General features: G+C 45.1%; 1 protein-coding gene across 14 annotated transcripts in view; it reads left to right on the top strand.

Annotated features, from left to right (window-relative positions):
• The window catches only part of UBR4 (ubiquitin protein ligase E3 component n-recognin 4), a 1,723,360-nt gene that overhangs the window by 1,116,067 nt on the left and 586,423 nt on the right, over positions 1–20,870 (top strand). For 7 of the 14 annotated variants that reach the window (XM_086921716.1, XM_086921718.1, XM_086921717.1 and 4 more), the window contains 3 exons: positions 6,703–6,810; positions 7,203–7,319; positions 15,049–15,258. In XM_086921716.1, the coding sequence (XP_086777842.1) occupies positions 6,703–6,810; positions 7,203–7,319; positions 15,049–15,258 (435 nt within the window). Of the gene's footprint in view, positions 1–6,702; positions 6,811–7,199; positions 7,320–15,048; positions 15,259–20,870 lie in introns of all 14 variants that reach the window. The other 7 variants (XM_086921715.1, XM_086921714.1, XM_086921710.1 and 4 more) reach the window with 1 other exon arrangement.

Genomic DNA, 20,870 nt, shown 5'->3' with positions numbered 1-20,870 from the left:
TGTGTGGCAGCCTCTGCAGCCACTCAGCCCAGACGTGGATTGTAGGTTAGGTTTTCATGGGGCATCTTGAAGATGCCCTCTGGGGCATTTTACATTAAATCCCACACTGGCATCAGAGCGGGTTTAAAGTGGTGAGAAGTTTGGTACCAAACTTGTCAATCTTCAGTTTAGCCATTATGGTGCTGTAGAGTTCGTAATGACAACCTTCCAGCACCATATACTCTTAATGGCATCACTGCACTTACAGTGCCCAGGAATGGCCCTGGGTACTGTAAGGGCACAGGGCTCATGCACCTGTGCCCACACCTCTGGTATAGAGCACCCAGCTAGAGGGGTGACTGAAGTATGCCAGGGTAGTGAGTTCTGTGGGCATGGCACACAGGGATGTGTGCCATGCTGACTCTTTGATTGGTTCTGTACTTAGACACTCAGCCTGCAAAGCAGTGTGTGGGTGTCAGGGTACCGGGCCCCTGAGGGTGGCACAATAAGTGCTGCAGCCCCCAGGGGTCTTCTCTAGTCACCATGCCCTGAGTACCTAGGGTACCATTTACTAGGGGCTGACAGGTGGCCAGAGATGACAATTAGGTTTTAGTTTCAACAGTGTTTTAGGGAAGGAACACAGGCCCCTCTGGGCACTATCAAGGACTACCTTTCTGCAATTTCAGCCTTTCTTAGGCTTCCTGATCAGCCCTCTTTTCAAGTCCCCTGTTGTAAATAGATTCCTCAAAGGCATTACTCACCTTTTCCCTCCTATTCCCTTCGGAATGCCACAGTGGAACCTGAACCTGGTTCTCACATATTTAATGTGCGTTCCCTTTGAGCCTCTTTACAGCTGTCCTCTTCTTCTGTTAACTTTGAATACTGCTTTCTTGTTTGCCATCACCTCTGCTAGAAGAGTGAGTGAGCTCCAGGCTCTTTCTTGCAAACCTCCTTTTCTGTCTGTCCATCCGGACAAGGTTGTGCTCAGAACACGTCCAAAGGTGGTCCCTGCCTTTCACATCGGGCAGACCATCACTTTGCCCACCTTCTTTCCGCCTCTGCATCCTTCCAGAGAGGAATAGAGGCTCCACAGTTTGGACCCAAAACGTGCGCTCTCATTTTACTTGAACCGCACACAACATTTCCGGGTGGATGAACAGATCTTTGTTGGCTAAGTAGGCACCAAGAAAGGTCAGTCCATACACAGGCGGACTGTCTCCAGATGGGTCGTCTTGTGTATTAAAGCCTGTTATTCTCTGGCGGAAAAGGAGCCTCCGGTGGGGCTGCGCACTCATTCAGACAGGGGGGTGGCTGCCACTACGGCATTGGGACGTCCTGTCCCCTTACAAGACATCTGTCAGGCAGCTAAGTGGGCCTCGTTGCACACTTTTACTAAGCACTATTGCCTGGACAGCCAAGTCCGGAGAGACGGCTTCTTTGGCCGTTCTGTTCTTCGGGACTTCCTGGTGTGATCTTGGTTCGATGACCCACCACCGGGGTTGGTATTGCTGGGGTGTCTATTCTAAGGTAAAGAATTTATCACTATGTGTTTCTTTCAGATGAAATATGTTCGAGGCATGTGGGCTGCTGAATTCATATCTCGTGCATAGATCGCCGCCCAGTGTTGGGTCCGGATGATTGCATATTGTTGTCCTGGAAGAGTCTTCGAAGTATCACGAGATAGGTAGCTCCTCCCCAGGACTACAGTGCGCATGGGAATCCCCTCCATCTTCAGATTGTTTTTTTCCGCCATTCAGGCTCTGATTCCAATCTTTCAGTCTTTATCCTGGGTCTCGTCAGGTTGATGTTGCGGCTTCTGGGGCTGATGGCCTCCTGCATCCTTCTGGTGCATCACGCCAGGTGGCAGATGCGGGCTCTGCAGTGGAACCTGACGTTTCAGTGGGCCCAGCATCAGGGCAACCTGTCCGACCATGTCATGATCTCGGAGGGCACTGCAAGACAGCTGCAGTGGTGGCTCACGGACCGCGATTGGATCAGCAGCAGATCCCTCTCCCTTCCCCAACCAGAGCACGTAGTTGTGACGGACGCGTCACTCCAGGGCTGGAGAGCCCACATGGGAGAGGCGGAGATCAGAGGCCTCTGGTCTCCGGTGGAGTCCCGGCTCCATATCAACCCTCTGGAGCTGCGGGCGATTCGTCTAGCACTGAAGGCATTCCTCCCCTCTGTCCGGGGGAGTGTAGTGCAGGTGTTCATGGACAACACCACCGCCATGTGGTACTGCAACAAACAGGGCGGGTACCCTCTGCCAGAAGGCTCTGCGCCTCTGGCAGTGGCTGGAACATCAGGGGGTGACCCTGGTGGTTTAACACCTGACCGGTTCTCTGAACGCCAGGGCGGAGAGCTCAGCCGAAGGTGCATGATGGATCACTATTGGCGTCTGAACTCGCCCTCTTTCTGCTGTGGGGAGAGCCTTGGTTAGATCTATTCACCACCGAAGAGAACGCGCAATGTCTTCAGTTCCGCGCGTTGGAATTTCCAAGGCGGCACTCGCTCGGGCCGCTTTTCGTCACGAGTGGAGTCGCGGTCTGTTGTACGCCTTTTCTCCTATACAACTTCTGCCCAGAGTTCTGAAGAAAATCAAGCGCGACCGGGCCCAAGTCATCCTTGTGGCTCCGGCCTGGGCACGAAGGTATAGGTATCCCGAGCTACTCAGTATGTCAGTCGATCCCCCGATTCATCTGCCTCTTCAGGAGGACCTTCTATCGCAGCAGCAGGGGACGGTCCTCCACCCGAACCTGTCCAATCTCCACCTCCATGCTTGGAGATTGAGCGGCGACAGTTGAGGCCATCTGACTTGCCTTGTACTGTGATTCTGGCAGCCAGGCATCCCTCCACAAAGTCGGTATACGCCTGCAGGTGGAACAGATTTGTGGCATGGTGCAAGGGCTCTGCTCTGGGCACTATCAAGGGCTACCTTTCTGCCCTTTCAGCCTTCTTAAGGCTACCTGATCAGCCTTCTTTGTTCAAGTCCCCAATTGTAAATAGGTTCTTGAAGGGCATCACTCATATGTTCCCCCCTGTTCATTTCGTGATGCCTCAGTGGGTCTTGAACCTTGTACTAACTTATCTGATGTGTGCTCTCTTCGAGCCAATTCACAACTGTCCTATCCGTCTTCTTACCCTTAAGACTGCTTTCCTGGTTGCCATCACCTCTGCCAGGAGACTGAGTGAGCTCCAGGCTCTTTCTTCCAAACCTCCTTTCCTCTCTGTCCATCCGAACAAGGTTGTGTTGTGGACAAGACCCTCTTTCCTGCCCAAGGTAGTCACAGCCTTCCATATTGGGCAGTCCATCACCTTGCCCACCTTCTTTCTGCCTCCGCATCCCTCTAAAGAGGAAGAGCGGCTCCACCGTCTGGACCCAAAACGTGAGCTTTCCTTCTATCTGGATCGCACACGCCAGTTCCGGGTGGATAACCAACTCTTTGTTGGTTACGAGGGAGCTAAGAAGGGATGGGCGGTGGAGAAACGGACCATCTCTCGGTGGGTCGTTTTGTGCACCAAGGCATGCTACTCCTTGGCTAAAAAGGAACCTCATGTTGGGCTGAGGGCCCATTCCACTCGGGCCACGGAGGCTACTACTGCCCTGGGTCGGGGAGTCCCCTTGCAGGACATCGGTCAGGCAGCTACGTGGGCCTCGCTGCACACGTTCGCAAGACACTACTGCCTGGACAGCCAGTTCCGGAGGGATGGCTTCTTTGGCCGTTCCGTCCTCCAGGACTTTCTGGTGTGATTATTGGTTCGCAGACCCACCACCAGGGTTGGTATTGCTGGGGTATCTATTCTAAGGTAAGGTATCTAATACTAACCTGTTTCTTTCAGATGAACAAGTTACTTACCTTAGGTAACAATATATCTGTAAGCAACCAGGAAAGCAGCCTTTAAGGTGAGAAGACGCAAAGGACAGTTATGAAGGGGCTCAAAGGGAGCGCACATCAGAAAAGTCAAGACAAGATGCACAAGTTACTACTTGTGTAACGATATATCTGTAAGAGACATTAGTTTGTGATAGATTCCTTACCGACCCACCCATCCTCCCCGTTCTGCGAACCGATATCTAGGGTTAAGGTCATCCCCTTTCCGGGCCCTAGTTTCATAGCACCAGTGTTGGTTCTATCATGGCTCTGCGTATCTGGCATGGAAAAGCTGTGTTTAAGAACTGACGTCAGCGCGCAAGGGCGGCGTCTAAATACTCCGGCCACATCATTCCGGCGCTAACGACGCCAACGATAAACTCCTTACTTTCCGACGGGCCTACAAAACCCTGCTTTTCACACAGGCTTACCTTGAGTAGTGATTGTTATTGGTATTTTCCTTGTTGTGTTATTAATCTCTTTCCCAGCGCCAAGAAGCCCATGGGCGTATGCGCGCTTTATAAATTTTAATTAACATAACATAACATAACGATGGACGCGGAGCCGCGGACAATGCCTACCGACGCGCAGGGGTATTGCTACGCAAAAGTTTCCTGATCCAGTCTGACGCTTGGGGATATTCTAAGGTAAGGAATCTAATACTAACTACTATTTCTTACAGATATATCGTTAACGAAGGTAAGTAACTTGTTCTTCAGGGCCTTAGTTGCAATGCACCAGTGGTCAGTATATTCCATGGCTCTGCGTTCCTGGCGCGGAAAGTTGTGTACAGAACTGACTTCCGCGCGCAAGGGTGGTGTCTAAGTAGCTGCCACAACGTCATCTCGGCGAACACAACGACGGACGCGGAGCCGCACAACACCACAATCTGACGCGCAGGGGTACTGCTGACTAACACTTTCCGGATCCAGTCTGATGCCTGGGGTAATTCTAAAGTAAGGAATCTTTCACTAATGTGTTCGAGGTATGTGGGCTGCTGAATTCATATCTGTGCATAGATCGAGTCCTTTTGTATAGTTAAAGTATTGGGTCTGTGTGCCCAAAGCACTACAGCGTTTCTCTCATCGTCATGTGGTAAACAGAATTTTTTTTTGTGTGTCAAGGATATCATGTAGACCTCCATGAATCAAGCCTTGTGGCACCTGTCATCGCTGCATGTCGGTGACCGACCCCCACCTCGTCTGCTTGTGGTACCTCAAGCGTTGCCATGACACGAAGGACGTGCCAGGGAAATCTTTGAAGCTCTTTGTTGCCCAGCAGCTGACACCGTCAAAAGCGTCTCCTTGGAGATTCCAGTCCCATTCCAGGAATAGAAGGAGCTCCAAGTCCTGTTTTCACTCGAGGTCCTCTGGACACTCGGGAAGAGGCACAAAAATAAGTCCTAATGATCTTCCACTTCACTCTTTTGTTGTCCATCGACAAGACCGGTAAGGAGCATCAACGCTCTAGGCAAGGTTCTGTGGGGCCTTCCCCGATTTCCGGGAGCCTGAGTGACCCTGCTCAAATAAGGATTTTTACGAGGACATGGGCTCCATATTTGAGCAGGCCATCTCCCTCCGGGGAGCCTTATGGCTCAGCGTGGTCAGAGGAGCCCCTACCAGGTTCTATGCTGTCTGCTCCGGCCACTGCACCGGTGGGGTCTCATGGATCAGATTCTGGATCCGGGTCGATACCAGTCATGCCAACGGGACCTACCCTGAAGTCGATGTCTCTGGCGCCCACCGACGGTGCTAATCCACATCGCTCAGTGTTGACTCCGGCGCCGACGGAGCCCAGAGATTCTACGTTGTTGCCTGTGCATTCTGATGAAGTTTCAGGCATGGATGAGGATTTGGAAGGGTCCATGGACCCTCTAGAACAACAGCTAGAAGATCCTGTGGAACAATTGGTGTGGTATTAGGGTCTTGGAGAAGCCAGTCGACTGGACACATCTCCAGATCCTTGTATGCTCTCTCCACCTAATGGTGCTACGGAGGAGGGGGCATCTTATGACATGATGGTGAGGAGGGCAGCAGAAGTCCTTAACCTGGAGCTGCCCTTGGTGTAGGTCAAGACTAATCTGTTGACCGAGGTGCTTCAGCCTGGGGCTTCCACGTTCGAACCCCTTTTGCACTTTAATGAAGCACTAACAGATGCCCTTCTATGCAAGTGGTCCAAGCCTATCACAGGGCCACCTGTGAACAGGACAATTGCACACTGCCATCACCCTGCACTGGTCAATCCTAGGTTCCTCAGCCAACACACCATCCCTGAGAGCTTGGTGGTTCAGTCTTCAACGTCCCATAGTGCATTCCCTTCTGCTCCACCCGGATTGGGTATCCAAGAGGCTGGACACACTAGGGAAGAAGATGTTTTAAGTGTTTTTCAATGCACCCTATAGGTTTATAAAGCAGCCGTTTTGCAGATTGAATTTCTACTCATTAAAGATGAGTTCAAGTGATACCTTTCATCCTGTTGTCTATATTCTGTAGTATATGGTTGCAAAAACAGTTTGTCAGTGCATTGATTATCTTTTTTGTCTTATAGGTGGCTGCATTGATGTGTGAAAAATTTTATATAGCTGTGTATATATATGTTGTCATGTATAGTTTGTTATATTTTCCGGGGTCCCTGTGCATGGGCGGGAATATTCAGTGCTGATGACTTTGAGGATACTCCTGGAAGGGACGTAGGATTACAGGTAAGTAACTTATCCTTATTGGAGCATCTACTAATTTCTTATATAGTGCTGATCGGCAGCCAGTGCAGTGCTACTCCGCAGCCAGTTTCGTGTCCGAAAGTGTTCTTCATCTGTGACTTGTCCCTTTTCAAGCCAATTATTTCTTCTTAGGTAGTTCTAATGCTGACGACGGACCTAGATGGAGAGGATGAGAAGGATAAAGGCGCCCTTGACAATCTCCTTTCTCAGCTCATTGCAGAGCTATCTATGGACAAGAAGGTGAACAGTAATGGGATTGCTGGTAGTGGTGGGCTCTAGATAATGTGGCACGTTTTGCTGAAGCTGTGGGGTAAAGTTTTTAAAATAAATTGGTGTGCTGGATACCGGGCTAGATTGCATTTTCAACTTCTTAGAATATGCCCTCACTAAGAAGGAGGGTCTAATGACATGTTACAATATAAACTGTTTCGCATTTATGACTCATAAGTGGTAGGCATATTGATTGCATTGTCATTATTTAAAGAGAGCGGGATCCAGCTACCTGACCAGTGTGTTATCCTTTGTTGCGTAGGACATGGTTTGAGATAGGTCCATGTTTCAGTTCTTAAGTTTTATCCTGTCTCATCTCGCAGCCTTTTTGATGTCCTTTTTGTACCTATTTGTCTTAGCAGGATGTCTCAAAAAAGAATGAGCGAACCGCTCTGAATGAGGTGCATCTGGTGGTTATGAGACTTCTCAGCGTTTTTATGTCTAGAACGAAGTCAGGATCCAAGTCTTCCATCTGTGAGGTATAGTGTGACACTTTGCATCTTCTGTGTGATTTGACATGGGCATCCAATTTGCTTAGATTTATTTCTGTTTATATAGACAATTTTCCCTTTTCTGAAGTGAGCATATTGCTTCCACATAATGGTTAAAAAGCTCCTTATAGATGCCTATTGTATTCTTAACAGTGCTTTGCAAGTCCTACAAGATATATGTAGGTGTCTATTCACTCTAGCTCTACTCGCTGATTTGAACAGTGTCCCTTAAAGTTTTATTGCTCTGATCCGCTAAGGGTGATGCCAACGCGTTTCGACCTTGCGGATTGTGGACTGTTAATTTATGTAAGGTCTTCTTCAGGGCGCGATGACATTAGTCAATCTGTATGGAGAATGATAACATAACTAATTTTAGTGTTTAGGACTTAAAAGATACTAGGCTGTGTAAACTAATTTATTCATATTTTACGTACCGACTTTTGTGGCAAAGTACTCTTGATGGAGATTTGCTGTCTATATCAAAGATAAAAATAAAATAAAATGAATAGACCAATAAGTTGGCTTATTTTTCATTGTGAATATCTGGAACGTGAATAGATTTCTTTGTCATGGACCTACCGATAATGATCGTGAAATCTCGCTGTGGATCGTCTGTTTTTTTTTATTGGTGGTCTGTCTTCGTGTATTTTGAAATTCGTATAGCTGGAGGAAAAATAACTCTGAGTTACACCTTTAGTAGAGGGAAAATATTCAACTAAGACATATTCTATTTCTTTAACTATGTTATGTGCGTTATCATGAATGCACCTCGTGGGTCCGACATCGCAGGGTGTAATATTACATGGGCCGGCCCTACTTTCTTTTATGCGGAGTTGACATGCATTGTTAATGTGCAGCTTGGTGTCATACTTGTGGTTTAAACTTTTGTGATTCACTCGTGGGCTTGCTCATATGCTTGATCTTTGGTTAGTTTATCCCGCTTTCGTGTATTACAGTAGTGTTTAAAAAGGCTCAGTGTTGTGGATTGTGATGTTCAATAAACCAGGAACAAGGGTGGTATGTTGTATAAGTATTTATTTATACATAACGAGCTTGCGGGAAGGAAGGGACAGCTGTCCGAAAGGTCACAGAGTCATCGGGTGAGGGTGTACACGTCATATAAATAACAACCCCAACATTCCATTTTACGTCAAACAACGAACCAATCAAGAGCAAGGGGAAAAGGCAGAGCAGGAAGACTAGACCTGCAACACTCAGTCTATGCTCGATACCCGATTGAAGCAGCTCTTTACGATATTTCAAAGCGGTGCTCCTCTTCTGGAAAGCTTACGTCTCTCTATCTCCCAGCGTTTGTGCCAGTGCTCTCGGTCTCTTTTGGCTTAGCGTGTGACGTGTTCTTGATGCGCAGCGCTACCTTGGCAATTCTTCCGTTTTCTAGCGTCATGAATCCTACTTCATGCGCACGTGTATTGCGCTGAAGTTCTTTGTAGTTTTCTCATCTTTCGTCAGCGTATCCATGCGCAGCGTTACCTTGGCAATGCTTCAGTTTTCTAGCGTCACAGTCCTTCTTGCGCACGCGTATTGCGTTGAAGTTCTTTGTGGTTTTCTATTCTTCCGTCAGCGTATCCATGGTGACGCTTCCTGCATCTTGATTACTTTTCACGCTTGCACGTTGCACCCGTGTTCATGACCTTTTAAACCTCAGCGGTGCATTCCTGTTTACTCGGCATTCTATTCTTGGTTTCGAAATTTTGATATACCATATTTTGCTTCTCCTGTTGTTCTCTATCTTCTTAGTTTTAGATGTTTTAGTTTTCTTTGTTGTGCTTCTCCTATTTTCTGTATATTGTAGTATTGTGATGGATGAGACGGATCTCTATCCAATACCTCCAGCGACACATAGCCATCAAACAGCGCACCTCATAACCCTCCAAGACAATTCTTTCAGCCTGCTCCTTTTTTTAGACGGAGGAAACAGACAGCCGAGGGGTTGAGCAAGAGCAAACAGATGGTACAACCGCGAATCAAACCAATATCAAGGGGAAATAACCACGAGAAGGAACGTCTATCGGTGGTAGAGGAAGATAAAAGCCCAATCTATAACCTTTCAAATAATAATCTTTCTCGAGATGAAATGAACGTGCTCCAAAAAGGGCTCTCTTTTATACCAACAGTTAAACCAGATTTGGGACAAACAAAATTAGAAATAATACAATTATTTCCAAAATGAGATTAAAAATCTTCTTCAGAGACGATCACGATCAAGCACCAAGGAGCTATTCAGGCTTAAAAAATCCCTCAAAGTTTTTTCCCAATACAACCAGCATGCCTATAGAACTATTGACTTTTGAAAGAAATGTATTAAGAGATCTGAGCAACCTGGAAAACAAGAACATCTACACCAAATGGAACCTTTCCAAAAATGAAAAACTGGCTTTGGGCCAACTGAAGAAAAACGATCAATTATCAAGCCCGCGGATAAAGGTGGAGGGATCGTAATACTGCAAAGAGATAAATACGAAGCTGAAGTGACACGTCAACTAGCAGATGAGTTACTATAGGAGGACTGAAGAAAATTGGAGAAACAAAATAACATCTAAATTTGAATCTTTGATCAACATCAGAAAAGAGGAAGGGTGGCTTTCCAAGAAAGAGGTAGAATATCTCCTAAACAAAAATCCTAGGGACCCATTGATTTATGTCTTGTCAAAGATTCATAAAGACAACCCCCCCCACCCCCCCGGAAGACCCATAATCTCCGGAGTAAACTCACTGTTAGAACGTCCAGATAAATACATAGACACGTTCCTGAAACCCCTTGTAAAGGCACAACAAGCTATATAAGGGATACTATGCAGGCTATTGTCCTCCTGGAAGATCAACCCTTTGAAGAAGAGCATGAAATCCTAGTTACCCTTGATATTGTAAGTTTATACTCTAATATCCCTCAAGAAGCTGGGTTGGAAGCATTACATATCTTTCTAGTCAAAGGTCCGTCCTCACAATGTTCTCACTGATTTCCTCCTACAACTAGCTGAGATATGCCGGAAATATAATTTTTTTCTACGTTAATGGCCAACAATTTCTTCAGACAAGGACACCGCGATGGGGTGTCCATTTGCTCCAGAGATGGCCATAATGTTTATGGCACTTTTCGAAGAGAAATGAGTTTACAACAACTACCCCTTCGACGGACACATCAAGATGTGGTATCGTTATGTAGATTATGTTTTTATGCTTTGGAGAGGAAACGGCGACCAACTTCAAACTTTTGCAGAATGGCTGTACAACAGGAACCCAAGCATTCAGTTCACCCTCAATGAGTGCAAAAAGGAGTTGAATTTCCTAGACTTGATGATTAGACATGAGGATGGGCACCTATATACTACATTGTATACCAAAAAAACAGACAGGAACACATTTCTGCATTTTGGAAGCTTCCACCAGCGTAATCTACTTGAAAATCTCCCGTTAAGCCAGTTCTTGCGAATCAGGCGCAATTGTTCCACAAAATCAGATTATTTTGAGAATGCGGCGGTTCTGTTAAAGAAGCTACTAAAAAGGAACTATCCCAAAAAGCTGCTGAAAAAGGCGTTGAGAAGGGCCTTGTATACCCCACGAGATTCCCTATTGACACCGAGACCGAAGAAGAATACTCCCCTTGTATGCGTAACAACTTTCTCAGGAATTACCAACGAGGTCCAAAAGATTGTCAAGAAAAACTGGAACACAATCAAAAGTGTAGAACCGTTCAGTCAAATACCAATCTTTGCCCTAAAGAAAAACAATAGCATCAGAGATAGACTAGTACGGGCCAACACAAAAATGAGAATACACGAAACCTCACTGCGAACAATGCTATCCCTTCCACCGATTAAAGGGCACAGGAAATGCGGAAATTGCACTTCATGTGACAGTACAATTGAAGGAAATCGATTTACCTATGGGAAAAAAATCATAAAACATGATGAATTCACTAACTGTAATACCCATAATGTGGTCTACTGCATTATGTGCCCTTGCGCAAAAGCATACATTGGAAAAACAAGTCAACCGATAAGAAAACAGATCACACAACATGGGTCAGAAAATAAATGCAGAACACCAAATGCCCCTTTAGTCTCGCATTGCATTGAAAAAAGCCACAGTCCAAATGAAATGAAATGGACCGTACTGAGAAAGATAATAGGAAATGATACTGAGAATCTTCTATCCAAAATAGAAGCTAAGTTGATACTGATTCTAGATACAACTGATAATGGCCTGAACAAAATGTCAGAGATTACGAACTGTGGATAACTTCCCACTAAATAGTTAAGAAAACGGTAAATCACACTATAAAGATGTAGTTGTGATATTATGGATATCAGTTTTATTTTACATCCAAGAATTAAACATAGATTTGGCTTTCCATTTGTCTCATTCATCACAATACTACAATATACAGAAAATAGGAGAAGCACAACAAAGAAAACGAAATCATCTAAAACTAAGAAGATAGATAACAGGAGAAACAAAATATGGTATATCAAAATATCGAAACCAAGAATAGAATGCAGAGTAAACGAGAAGTGCACCACTGAGGTTTAAAATGTCACGAACGCGGGTGCAACGTGCAAGTGTGAAAAGTAACCATAAAAATCAAGATGCAGGAAGCGTCGCCATGGATACGCTGACGGAAGAAGAGAAAACCACAAAGAACTTCAACGCGATACGCATGCGCAAAAAGAAGGACTATGACGCTAGAAAACGGAAGCATTGCCACGGTAACGCTGCGCATGGATATGCTGATGAAAAATGAGAAAACTACAAAGAACTTCAGCGCAATACGCGTGCGCAAGAAGTAGGATTCATGACGCTAGAAAACGGAAGCATTACCAAGGTAACGCTGCGCATCAAGAAGACGTCACACGCCAAGCAAGCAGACAGCGAGCACTTGCACAAACGCTGGGAAATAGAGAGACGTGAGCTTTCCAGAAGAGGGGCACTGCTTTGAGATACCGTAAAGAGCTGCTTCAATCGGGTACCGAGCATAGACTGAGCCTTTTTGCATACTACATTAAAACACCAAAGCCGGATAAACTAACCAAAGATCAAGCGTATGAGCACGCCCACGAATGAATCACAAACGTTTAAACCACAAGTATGACACCAAGCTGCACATTAACAATGCATGATTATATACACCAAGCACAGGGTTTTGAGGCTATAGGATATTGCACCTATCCACTAGTGTCACGTTAGTATTCTTAATTTTTAGGTGCTAAGGACAGGAGATCCAAACCCCTAGGTCTCCCTGAGACTGAAAAGTCTCAAACATACAAAATTTAACACAATGTCCAGCACTCTACGAAAGTGTAAGGAATCTATTTCTATATAGTATAATAAACAAGAAAAAACAATATTCTTTGTGAAATCTACACCATATAGTCACAGCATTATGTTCATGCAATCCAGGTGAATCAAGAGTCTTCAGTGGTGGAGTAGTAAATTCTTTATTCAAATCAAAGGTGCATGGATTCTATCCCCGTAAAAACAATGTTGTAGCCGGTGCCTACGCGTTTCGTCCCAACGGACTTCTTCAGGGCAGGTAATTCACTGTCTTTATTCAATCTGCCGTATCATCTAGGTAGTTATCTGCGAGTTATTTTCTCAGCAGGCTTGCACAAGCATTGTGTTAAGTATCTTGTAAAGAAGTATTATCTTTTGGTTGGGGATCCCGTATCTTTGAGAGGTGTCTGCGGATGCGGTTACGATGCCATGAAGTTTGGGATCTTCATTTTAAACCAACGAGTTGGACCTACTATAACCCGGCTCAGTCCTGATCTTTACCAAAGACATCACGAGACACCTCTCAAAGATACGGGATCCCCAACCAAAAGATAATACTTCTTTACAAGATACTGAACACAATGCTTGTGCAAGCCTGCTGAGAAAATAACTCGCAGATAACTACCTAGATGATACGGCAGATTGAATAAAGACACTGAATTACCTGCCCTGAAGAAGTCCGTTGGGACGAAACGCGTAGGCACCGGCTACAACATTGTTTTTACGGGGATAGAATCCATGCGCCTTTGATTTGAATAAAGAATTTACTACTCCACCACTGAAGACTCTTGATTCACCTGGATTGCATGAACATAATGCTGTGACTATATGGTGTAGATTTCACAAAGAATATTGTTTTTTCTTGTTTATTATACTATATAGAAATAGATTCCTTACACTTTTGTAGAGTGCTGGACATTGTGTTAAACATTAACAATGCATGTCAACTCCACATAAAAGAAAGTAGGGCTAGCCCATGTAATATTACACCCTGCGATGTCGGACCCATGAGGTGCATACATGATAACGCACATAACATAGTTAAAGAAATAGAATATGTCGTAATTGAATATTTTCTCTCTACTAAAGGTATAACTCAGTTATTTTTCCTCCAGCTATACGAATTTCTAAATATACGAAGATAGACCACCAATAAAATAAAACAGAAGATCCACAGCGAAATTTATCGATCATTATCAGTAGGTCCATGACCATGAATCTATTCACTTTCCAGACATTCACAGTGAAAAATAAGCCAACTTATTGGTCTATTCATTTTATTTTATTTTTATCTTTGGTATAGACAACAAATCTCCATCAAGAGTACTTTGCTACAAAAGTTGGTACGGCACATAAAATGTGAATAAATTAGTTTGCACAGCCTAGTATCTTTTAAGTCCAAAACACTAAAATTGGTTATGTCATCATTCTCCATACAGATTGACTAATGCCCTACCTCAGATACATCGTGCCCTGAAGAAGACCTTACATAAAGTAACGGTCTAGAATTCGCAAGGTCAAAACACGTTGGCATCACCCTTAGCAGATCAGAGCAATAAAACTTCATGGGACACTGTTCAAATCAGCGAGTAGAGCTAGAGTGTTCTAGCTCACTCCAACAATGCCTAGAAATAACCTCTGACCCCTAATAGGACCCCAAATAGGGGAAGTGCCTAGAAAGAAATAGTTGAATTCATGGAATATATATAGATATTCGGGGAACTCACATAGAATCAGGTGACTCCCCCGATAATGAGCATAGTAATTGCCAGAAGTGAATTTGAACATAACATGTGTACAAATTTGTAAATATTTGTCTTTTGTTACCCAGTAATGTTTATGTTTTGTATATGTATTGTGCATAATTGTGACATAAAATATTGTTGAGATCATTATGTTCTAGATGTAGGGATACGTAATTGATATGAAAGTTTTGTCAAAGAAGAACAAGCAATAAGCACAATCGCAGAGTCAATAAAATTCTTATGTATGCTATATGGTGTCAGAGGTAAAACTGCTGTTAAACCCTCTTCATCTTTTGATTCTGGTCTCTGTCCTCCTTAATTGAATCATTCCCCTAAATTTGATTTTCAGTTTTGTATATTTTACAGCTTAAATGTGATTTTTAGATCCAAAATTATACTAATCTGTTAGCGAGGTTCTTTGTTCCTCCTTCCTGTTGTTAATTCTACAGATTGGGACTGTAAGTTTAGGCTAGAGAATCATTTTACCACATAATTAGCCTTTACTATATGCTCAATAAGATGTGCAGCTGCCAGTTATGCACATTATCATAGCAAAGACAAATGTTACCTTCTTTAACTCGAATACCAATATAAATGCTCAGAACAACAACGTGAAAATAGTTTCCTTGGCTTGCAAGCCAACAGTGTTGTTACTCTCAGCTCTTTGGTTTTCATTGCAGTCTTCCTCACTAATATCCAGTGCCACTGCAGCTGCCTTGTTGAACTCTGGTGCTGTAGATTACTGCTTGCATGTCCTGAAATCGCTGCTGGATTACTGGAAGAGTCAACAGGGTGACGAGGAGCCAGTGCCAGCCAGTCAGCTACTGAAACCCCACACTACAGCATCCCCTCCAGACATGAGTCCATTCTTCCTGCGGCAGTATGTCAAGGTGAGTCCAGGTATCTCCATCAAGGCTAACTGCGGCTGAATCCTCTTCATGCATTTTGTTGGTTAATTTTACTGCAGCAGATATATTACCTCGAAACTTGTTTATAACTCTCTAGCCTTTTATACCTTTGTCTAGAAGTAAATTTCGGTATATTAAACCTTTTATATGGGGCCCTACCAACTTCATTAGCTGTTAGGTTCAAGATCGTGTAAGTCTGTAGAAAGATGTAAACCAGGTTTGTTCGTGGCATATGAGCTGCAGATCACACACTGTGCATCTGGTGTTGGGCCCGAATGTTTGCACTTTGATGTTGTCCTGGAAAAGTCTTTGGAAGTCACGAGATAGGTGACTCCTCCTTTAGGCCATAGTGCGCATGGGCATTGGCTCCATCTTCAGATTGGTTTTTTCCGCCATCCGGCTCGGATGTGTTTCTCGCGCTCCAGTTCGGAACCGTCACAGATTCTACTTTCGACACGCTGTCATTCACCCTTTCTACAGTATTGTTTTCGATCGCGAATCCAAGTCGTCGTGCATCTCTACAACTTCGATGTCCTCGATTCCGATCGTCAATGAGGGCCTTCGGGCCTACTTGGGCTTTGGCATCTGGCTCATGGAAAGGACTCCATTCAAAAAGTGTCCTCAATGTTGGTCGAAGTTTCCCCACACCAATCTGCATGAGGTGTGTAATCTTTGCCTCTCACCGGAGCACGAGGCCAGATACTATGTAGCTTGCTCCTTTTTCCGCTCCAAGAAGACCATTCGGGATCATCGGGCTGGAAGAAAAATGGCTCGCTCGTCAACATCCATTCCAGACGACATCTTCCAGGAGGGCGTCTATGTACCTGAACAAGAGCGAATCCAAGAACCCCTCAGCAGCGGCTCCGAAGTAGAGGACTCCAAGGTCGAAGATTTCACTCCTGCACAGCGGGTCGTAAATAAAGACGTTGACCCTCACTCTCTCCATAAACCATCCAAAAAGGCTTCGGTCACACCTTCATCTTCGGGCCCAGGTGCACACTGAGAGACTGCTTCCCATGCCCAGCCTCCGGGCTCGGAAAAGAAGCCTATTAAGCCTTCAGGCGACTCGGGCTCGAGTGCTGATTGCTGCCTCCACATCCAAGCACTTGGCACCTAAATCTACAAGCACTGACCCATCCACTCCGAAAATACACTCGGAGCGGAGCAAAAATCCACTCCCGAAAAGTTCGGATCCACGCACTTCGGAGCCGAAAAAGACCTCTGAACCAAGAAAACAACCGGTTGCACAAATCGCCACAGAGACTGTAAAACATCACGGTTCCAAGCCAAAAGACCACAAAACCGTTCCGGAGTCGGTATTAAAGTCTACCGAAACTTAGAAGTCGGCGCCGAAAGGTCAGCCTCCATCAGAAGAGCTTTTTACACCAGACCCTCGACAAAAAACTCTTCTAAAAGACCCTAAAACTGGTCAGCTCACTCTGAGTTCCAAAAAGAGACCATTGGATACGCCTGCACCGGCTCCGCCACCTAAAAAGAGGGACATTGCCACATCTCCTCTCATGGTTCCTTCTCCACCACCTCCTCCACTTTCTCCCCCACCACACCATTCTCCTACATCATCTTCTCCACCAGGGAATGATGATGACACTTCTGATGAAGGGGAGGGTGCGGATGAGAAGCCCTTAGGAAGCCATAGTCCACCTTCTTCTCCTGATCCTTGAGACGGCTACAACTCGCCAGAAGTCTGTTGGACTTGACTCTTTGCAGGGTCATCCCTGAACTTTTTGCCTTCCTCCTGTATTTTGTCTGCCCTTTTTTTGTTTGTTTTATGACTCTGGGCACTTTACCACTGCTGATCAGTGCTAAAGTGCATATGCTCTCCCTATTGTAAATTGATTTATGGATTAGTGATTCCATGATTGGCTTGTTTGGTTTACCTGTCAGACCTTAGTACAGTGCACTGAGTGTGCCCAGGGCGTGTAAATTCATATGCTGCTGGTGGGCTTGCAGCACTGGTTGTGCCACCCACAGAAGCAGCCTTGCAAAATGTATCCAAGGCATGCCATTGCAGAGCCTGCGTGCAGTCTGATACTGCTATGCTGACTGGGAAAGTGCACCCACCTGCCAGTCCCTAAACCTTCCCTTTTCTTCATATCATACACCCCTATGGTAGGCCTAAGGGCAGGGTGCATTGTAAGTATAAGGTAGGACATGCCCTGGTGTGTGTGGCATGTCCTAATAGTGAATTACAGCCATTTTCGTTTTTCACTATTGCAAGGCTATCTGTTTTCCATAGGCCAGAATGGGAAGTTAGATTATTACATTTTATAATCCTAACTGACTCAGGAAACATGGTAGAAATTAGAGTTTAGTATGCCTTAACTCAGAATGATAAAATACTTCTTTTAGTGAAGTTGGTTTGAAAATACCACTTTTAGAAAGTAGGTATTTTCTTGCCTAACTATCCAGGCCTGCCTCTGCTAGGTTGTGTATTCCTTGTCTGGAATTTGAGTGACAGGGTTGGGGGATTCCAGGAGACAGGGTGAGTCCGCCCAGTTGTGAATAGAGAGATCTGCATCTAGATGGGAGGGAGGAGTTGCACCTGGGACCAGAATAGGACTCTGCCTGCCCCCCACAGTGCTGACTCCACCCCCTGTGGTGCACCTGATGTCTCTGTCCTGTTCTGTGAAAGGAGAGAAGGAATCATGTTAACAAAGTGCTCCAGGGCTGTGCTTTCCCTCCACAATGCTGGCTCCACCTCCTGTGGGGCGTCTGATGTTTCTGCTCTGCCCTGTGAAAGGAAAGAAGGAGTCATGTAAACAGAGTGCCCCAGAACTGGTTTGGACTGGGCAAAAGCCCCTCTGCCCTCAGAGGACAAAGGATTTTGGGGTATAAATATTGGGACCCTGATCGCAAGAAATCAGATCACTTCTGGACTACAAGAAGAAACCTTTGCTGAGGAGAGGAACCTGAAGAAACTGAGGAGAGAGTATCCTTAAGCTGAAGTGCTGCTTGGGGGATTGGCCTGCAGTGGTTGCCTGACCGCCAAAGACAGGAGAAAGAACTTTGTGTACTTTATTTTCAACTTGGGAGAGAACTTGCCCCCAGAATGAAGTCTCAGGACCAGTAGACTTCACCAGCCTTTGTGGGTTGCTACTGGAAACGCTGTTTCAGTGGCTACAGAAGCAGGAGCTTTGACCGACTCTCACAACTGACCCGGTGTCCTGTAGGCACCGCATCGAACAACGTCTGCATCTTGCAATGTAAGCTCTGAGCTCACCTACTCCATCCTGATGCCGTCACCGAGCCATTGCCTGCACCGTAACCTGTGGACACCACGACGTGCAACGGCTCGCTACACCGACTCGTACTGGTCTAAACGACGCGGTCACTATTGCTGACTTAGAGTCCTGTGAACGCTTCGGAGTTGGGCACCGCCTCGCACGCTTCGCGACGCACCACCTGACTCGTACTGCTGTCAGGACTGATTGACGCCAGCACCCGAACTCCGGATCTGTCGCCGAAATGCAAGCTGCAAGCACCGCAACGAAGCACCGTCTCACCCTGCAAAGTACGCCTTGGACCCACCGACTCCATCAACGGGCCGCTGCCTGCACCGAATCGAGGGAAAACAAGTCCTGCAACGCTTTCTTTTCTGTACCGCGACGAACGCCTCAAGTAAAGGTACTGTGACTGAGTCTGTCAGCATTTAAGTGGGCCCGGACCGACATGGTCCGCTGGATTTGTTACTCTGTGTTATTTCAGCAACACTGTAGCCGGACAGGGCTACCGACTCGCACAGAACTTTGATTTAAGCCTTTTTAACAAGAACTCTTGATTTTTAATAGTACTGTGGATTATTTTTATCGTTTTTTGGTCTTGTGGTAAATCTATATAAAAGATACCTATTTTTATAAATATACAACCTATGTGGCGTCCATTTGTAGTGTTGTCACTTGGTTACTGTATGTGTTCACAAATGCGTTACACACTGCCTCTGAGATAAGACTGTCTGCTTGTGCCAAGCTCCCAAGGGGGTGAGCAGGGGTTATTTTAGGAGTAAACACCCTTACCCTGATTAGAGGAGAGGGTCCCTTTTTGTCACAAGTACCTACCTGTGCCAATTAGAGACTCCCAATTCTAACAACGTCTCTAATGTTCCACAAGAGGATATCTACCCCTCTAGGCCTTCCCCTCCAGAGGACAAAACCGGTTTTAATCAGCTACTTCACAGAGCTGCCATGGGGTTAGTTCACACAGACCCAATGGAAAAGGATCTCCTAATGGACACTTAATACCTCACAAAGGTCCACTTTTATTTTACCCATGCTAAAAGGGGTCATCAAGCATGCACCTGAAGTGTTTAAAGACCCTGTAAGGACAAGAGTTATTAATCCTAGGATTGAGAAAAAGTATAAAGCTGCCCCTTGGGACCCAGCTTATATTAAAGGACCAGTACCTTTTAGATTCACTAGTAGTTTCCAATGCTAGGAAGAGGGCCAACTCTGACATCTGGAGACGCTCCTAACCCCGATAAAGAGTCCAAACTATTAGACGCCTCTGGCAAAAGAACAGCGTCACAAGCAGCTAACATATGGCGTATTGCCAACACTCAAGCATTGTTAGCTAGGTATGATAGGGCACATTACGATGAACTTGAGACCCTATTGCAGCACCTACCAGATAAATATAAGAACAGGGCCAATGACCTAATTCAAGAAGGAAAGTTCTCTTCCAGGGGATCCTCATCAATAGTCATAAGCATTAGAATATTCCCGCCCATGTGCGGGACCCCGGAAACACTATATTATATGTGCCCCACATATATATATACAATATATATATATATATATATATATATATATATATATATATATATATATATATATATATATAATAATATATATATAAAAACATGCAATAGCAGCCAAATAACATCAGAGCTGAAATATGCTGTGAAGAATTTCCACCATACATGAATAAAAAGCATTTGAAACATGAGAAACAACACCAAAGATTGTTTAGAAACTGTTTTAATGCTCAGAAAGCAGTAGAAATTCTCATTTATTTATTTATTTATTTTATTTTTGCAATTTTTAAAGCGCGCAAATACCCATACGGGTGTCTCGGCGCTATTGTTTACAGAACTCACTAATGGTATGACGGGGGAGTTAGGAAGAGGAGAACAACCATTTTTTAAGGCTCTTTCTGAATTTGAGGAGCGTGGGGGCAGTTTTGATATGGAGTGGTAGAGTGTTCCACAATTTGGCTGTGGAGGTTGTGAAACATCTGTCTCCCCAGCTGGCCTTTCTTGTCCTAGGGACGTTCAGCAAGTAGGCTGAGGAAGATCGAAGGGTCCTGCGTTGTTCCAATGGGCGGAGAGCTTTTTTTAGAAACTGTGGTCCTGCATTATTCAGGGTCTTATAGGCTATGCACAGAGCCTTAAATTTGATTCGGCTCCTAATCGGAAGCCAGTGTAGTTCTTTAATATACGGGGAGGTTGAGGTAAACTTAGGAATGGATAGTAGGGTTCTGGCCGCAGCGTTTTGTACTGTCTGGAGTTTGTTGAGAACCTTCTCCTGAGCATTCAGGAGAAGGGAGTTACAATAGTCGGTTCTTGAAAACACTAAGGT

This window comes from Lissotriton vulgaris, chromosome 5, assembly GCF_964263255.1.
Source record: "Lissotriton vulgaris chromosome 5, aLisVul1.2, whole genome shotgun sequence".
NCBI lineage: Eukaryota > Metazoa > Chordata > Amphibia > Caudata > Salamandridae > Lissotriton > Lissotriton vulgaris.
The sequence above is the reverse complement of the archived record's forward strand: the minus strand, read 5'-3'. Positions and strand labels throughout refer to the sequence as shown.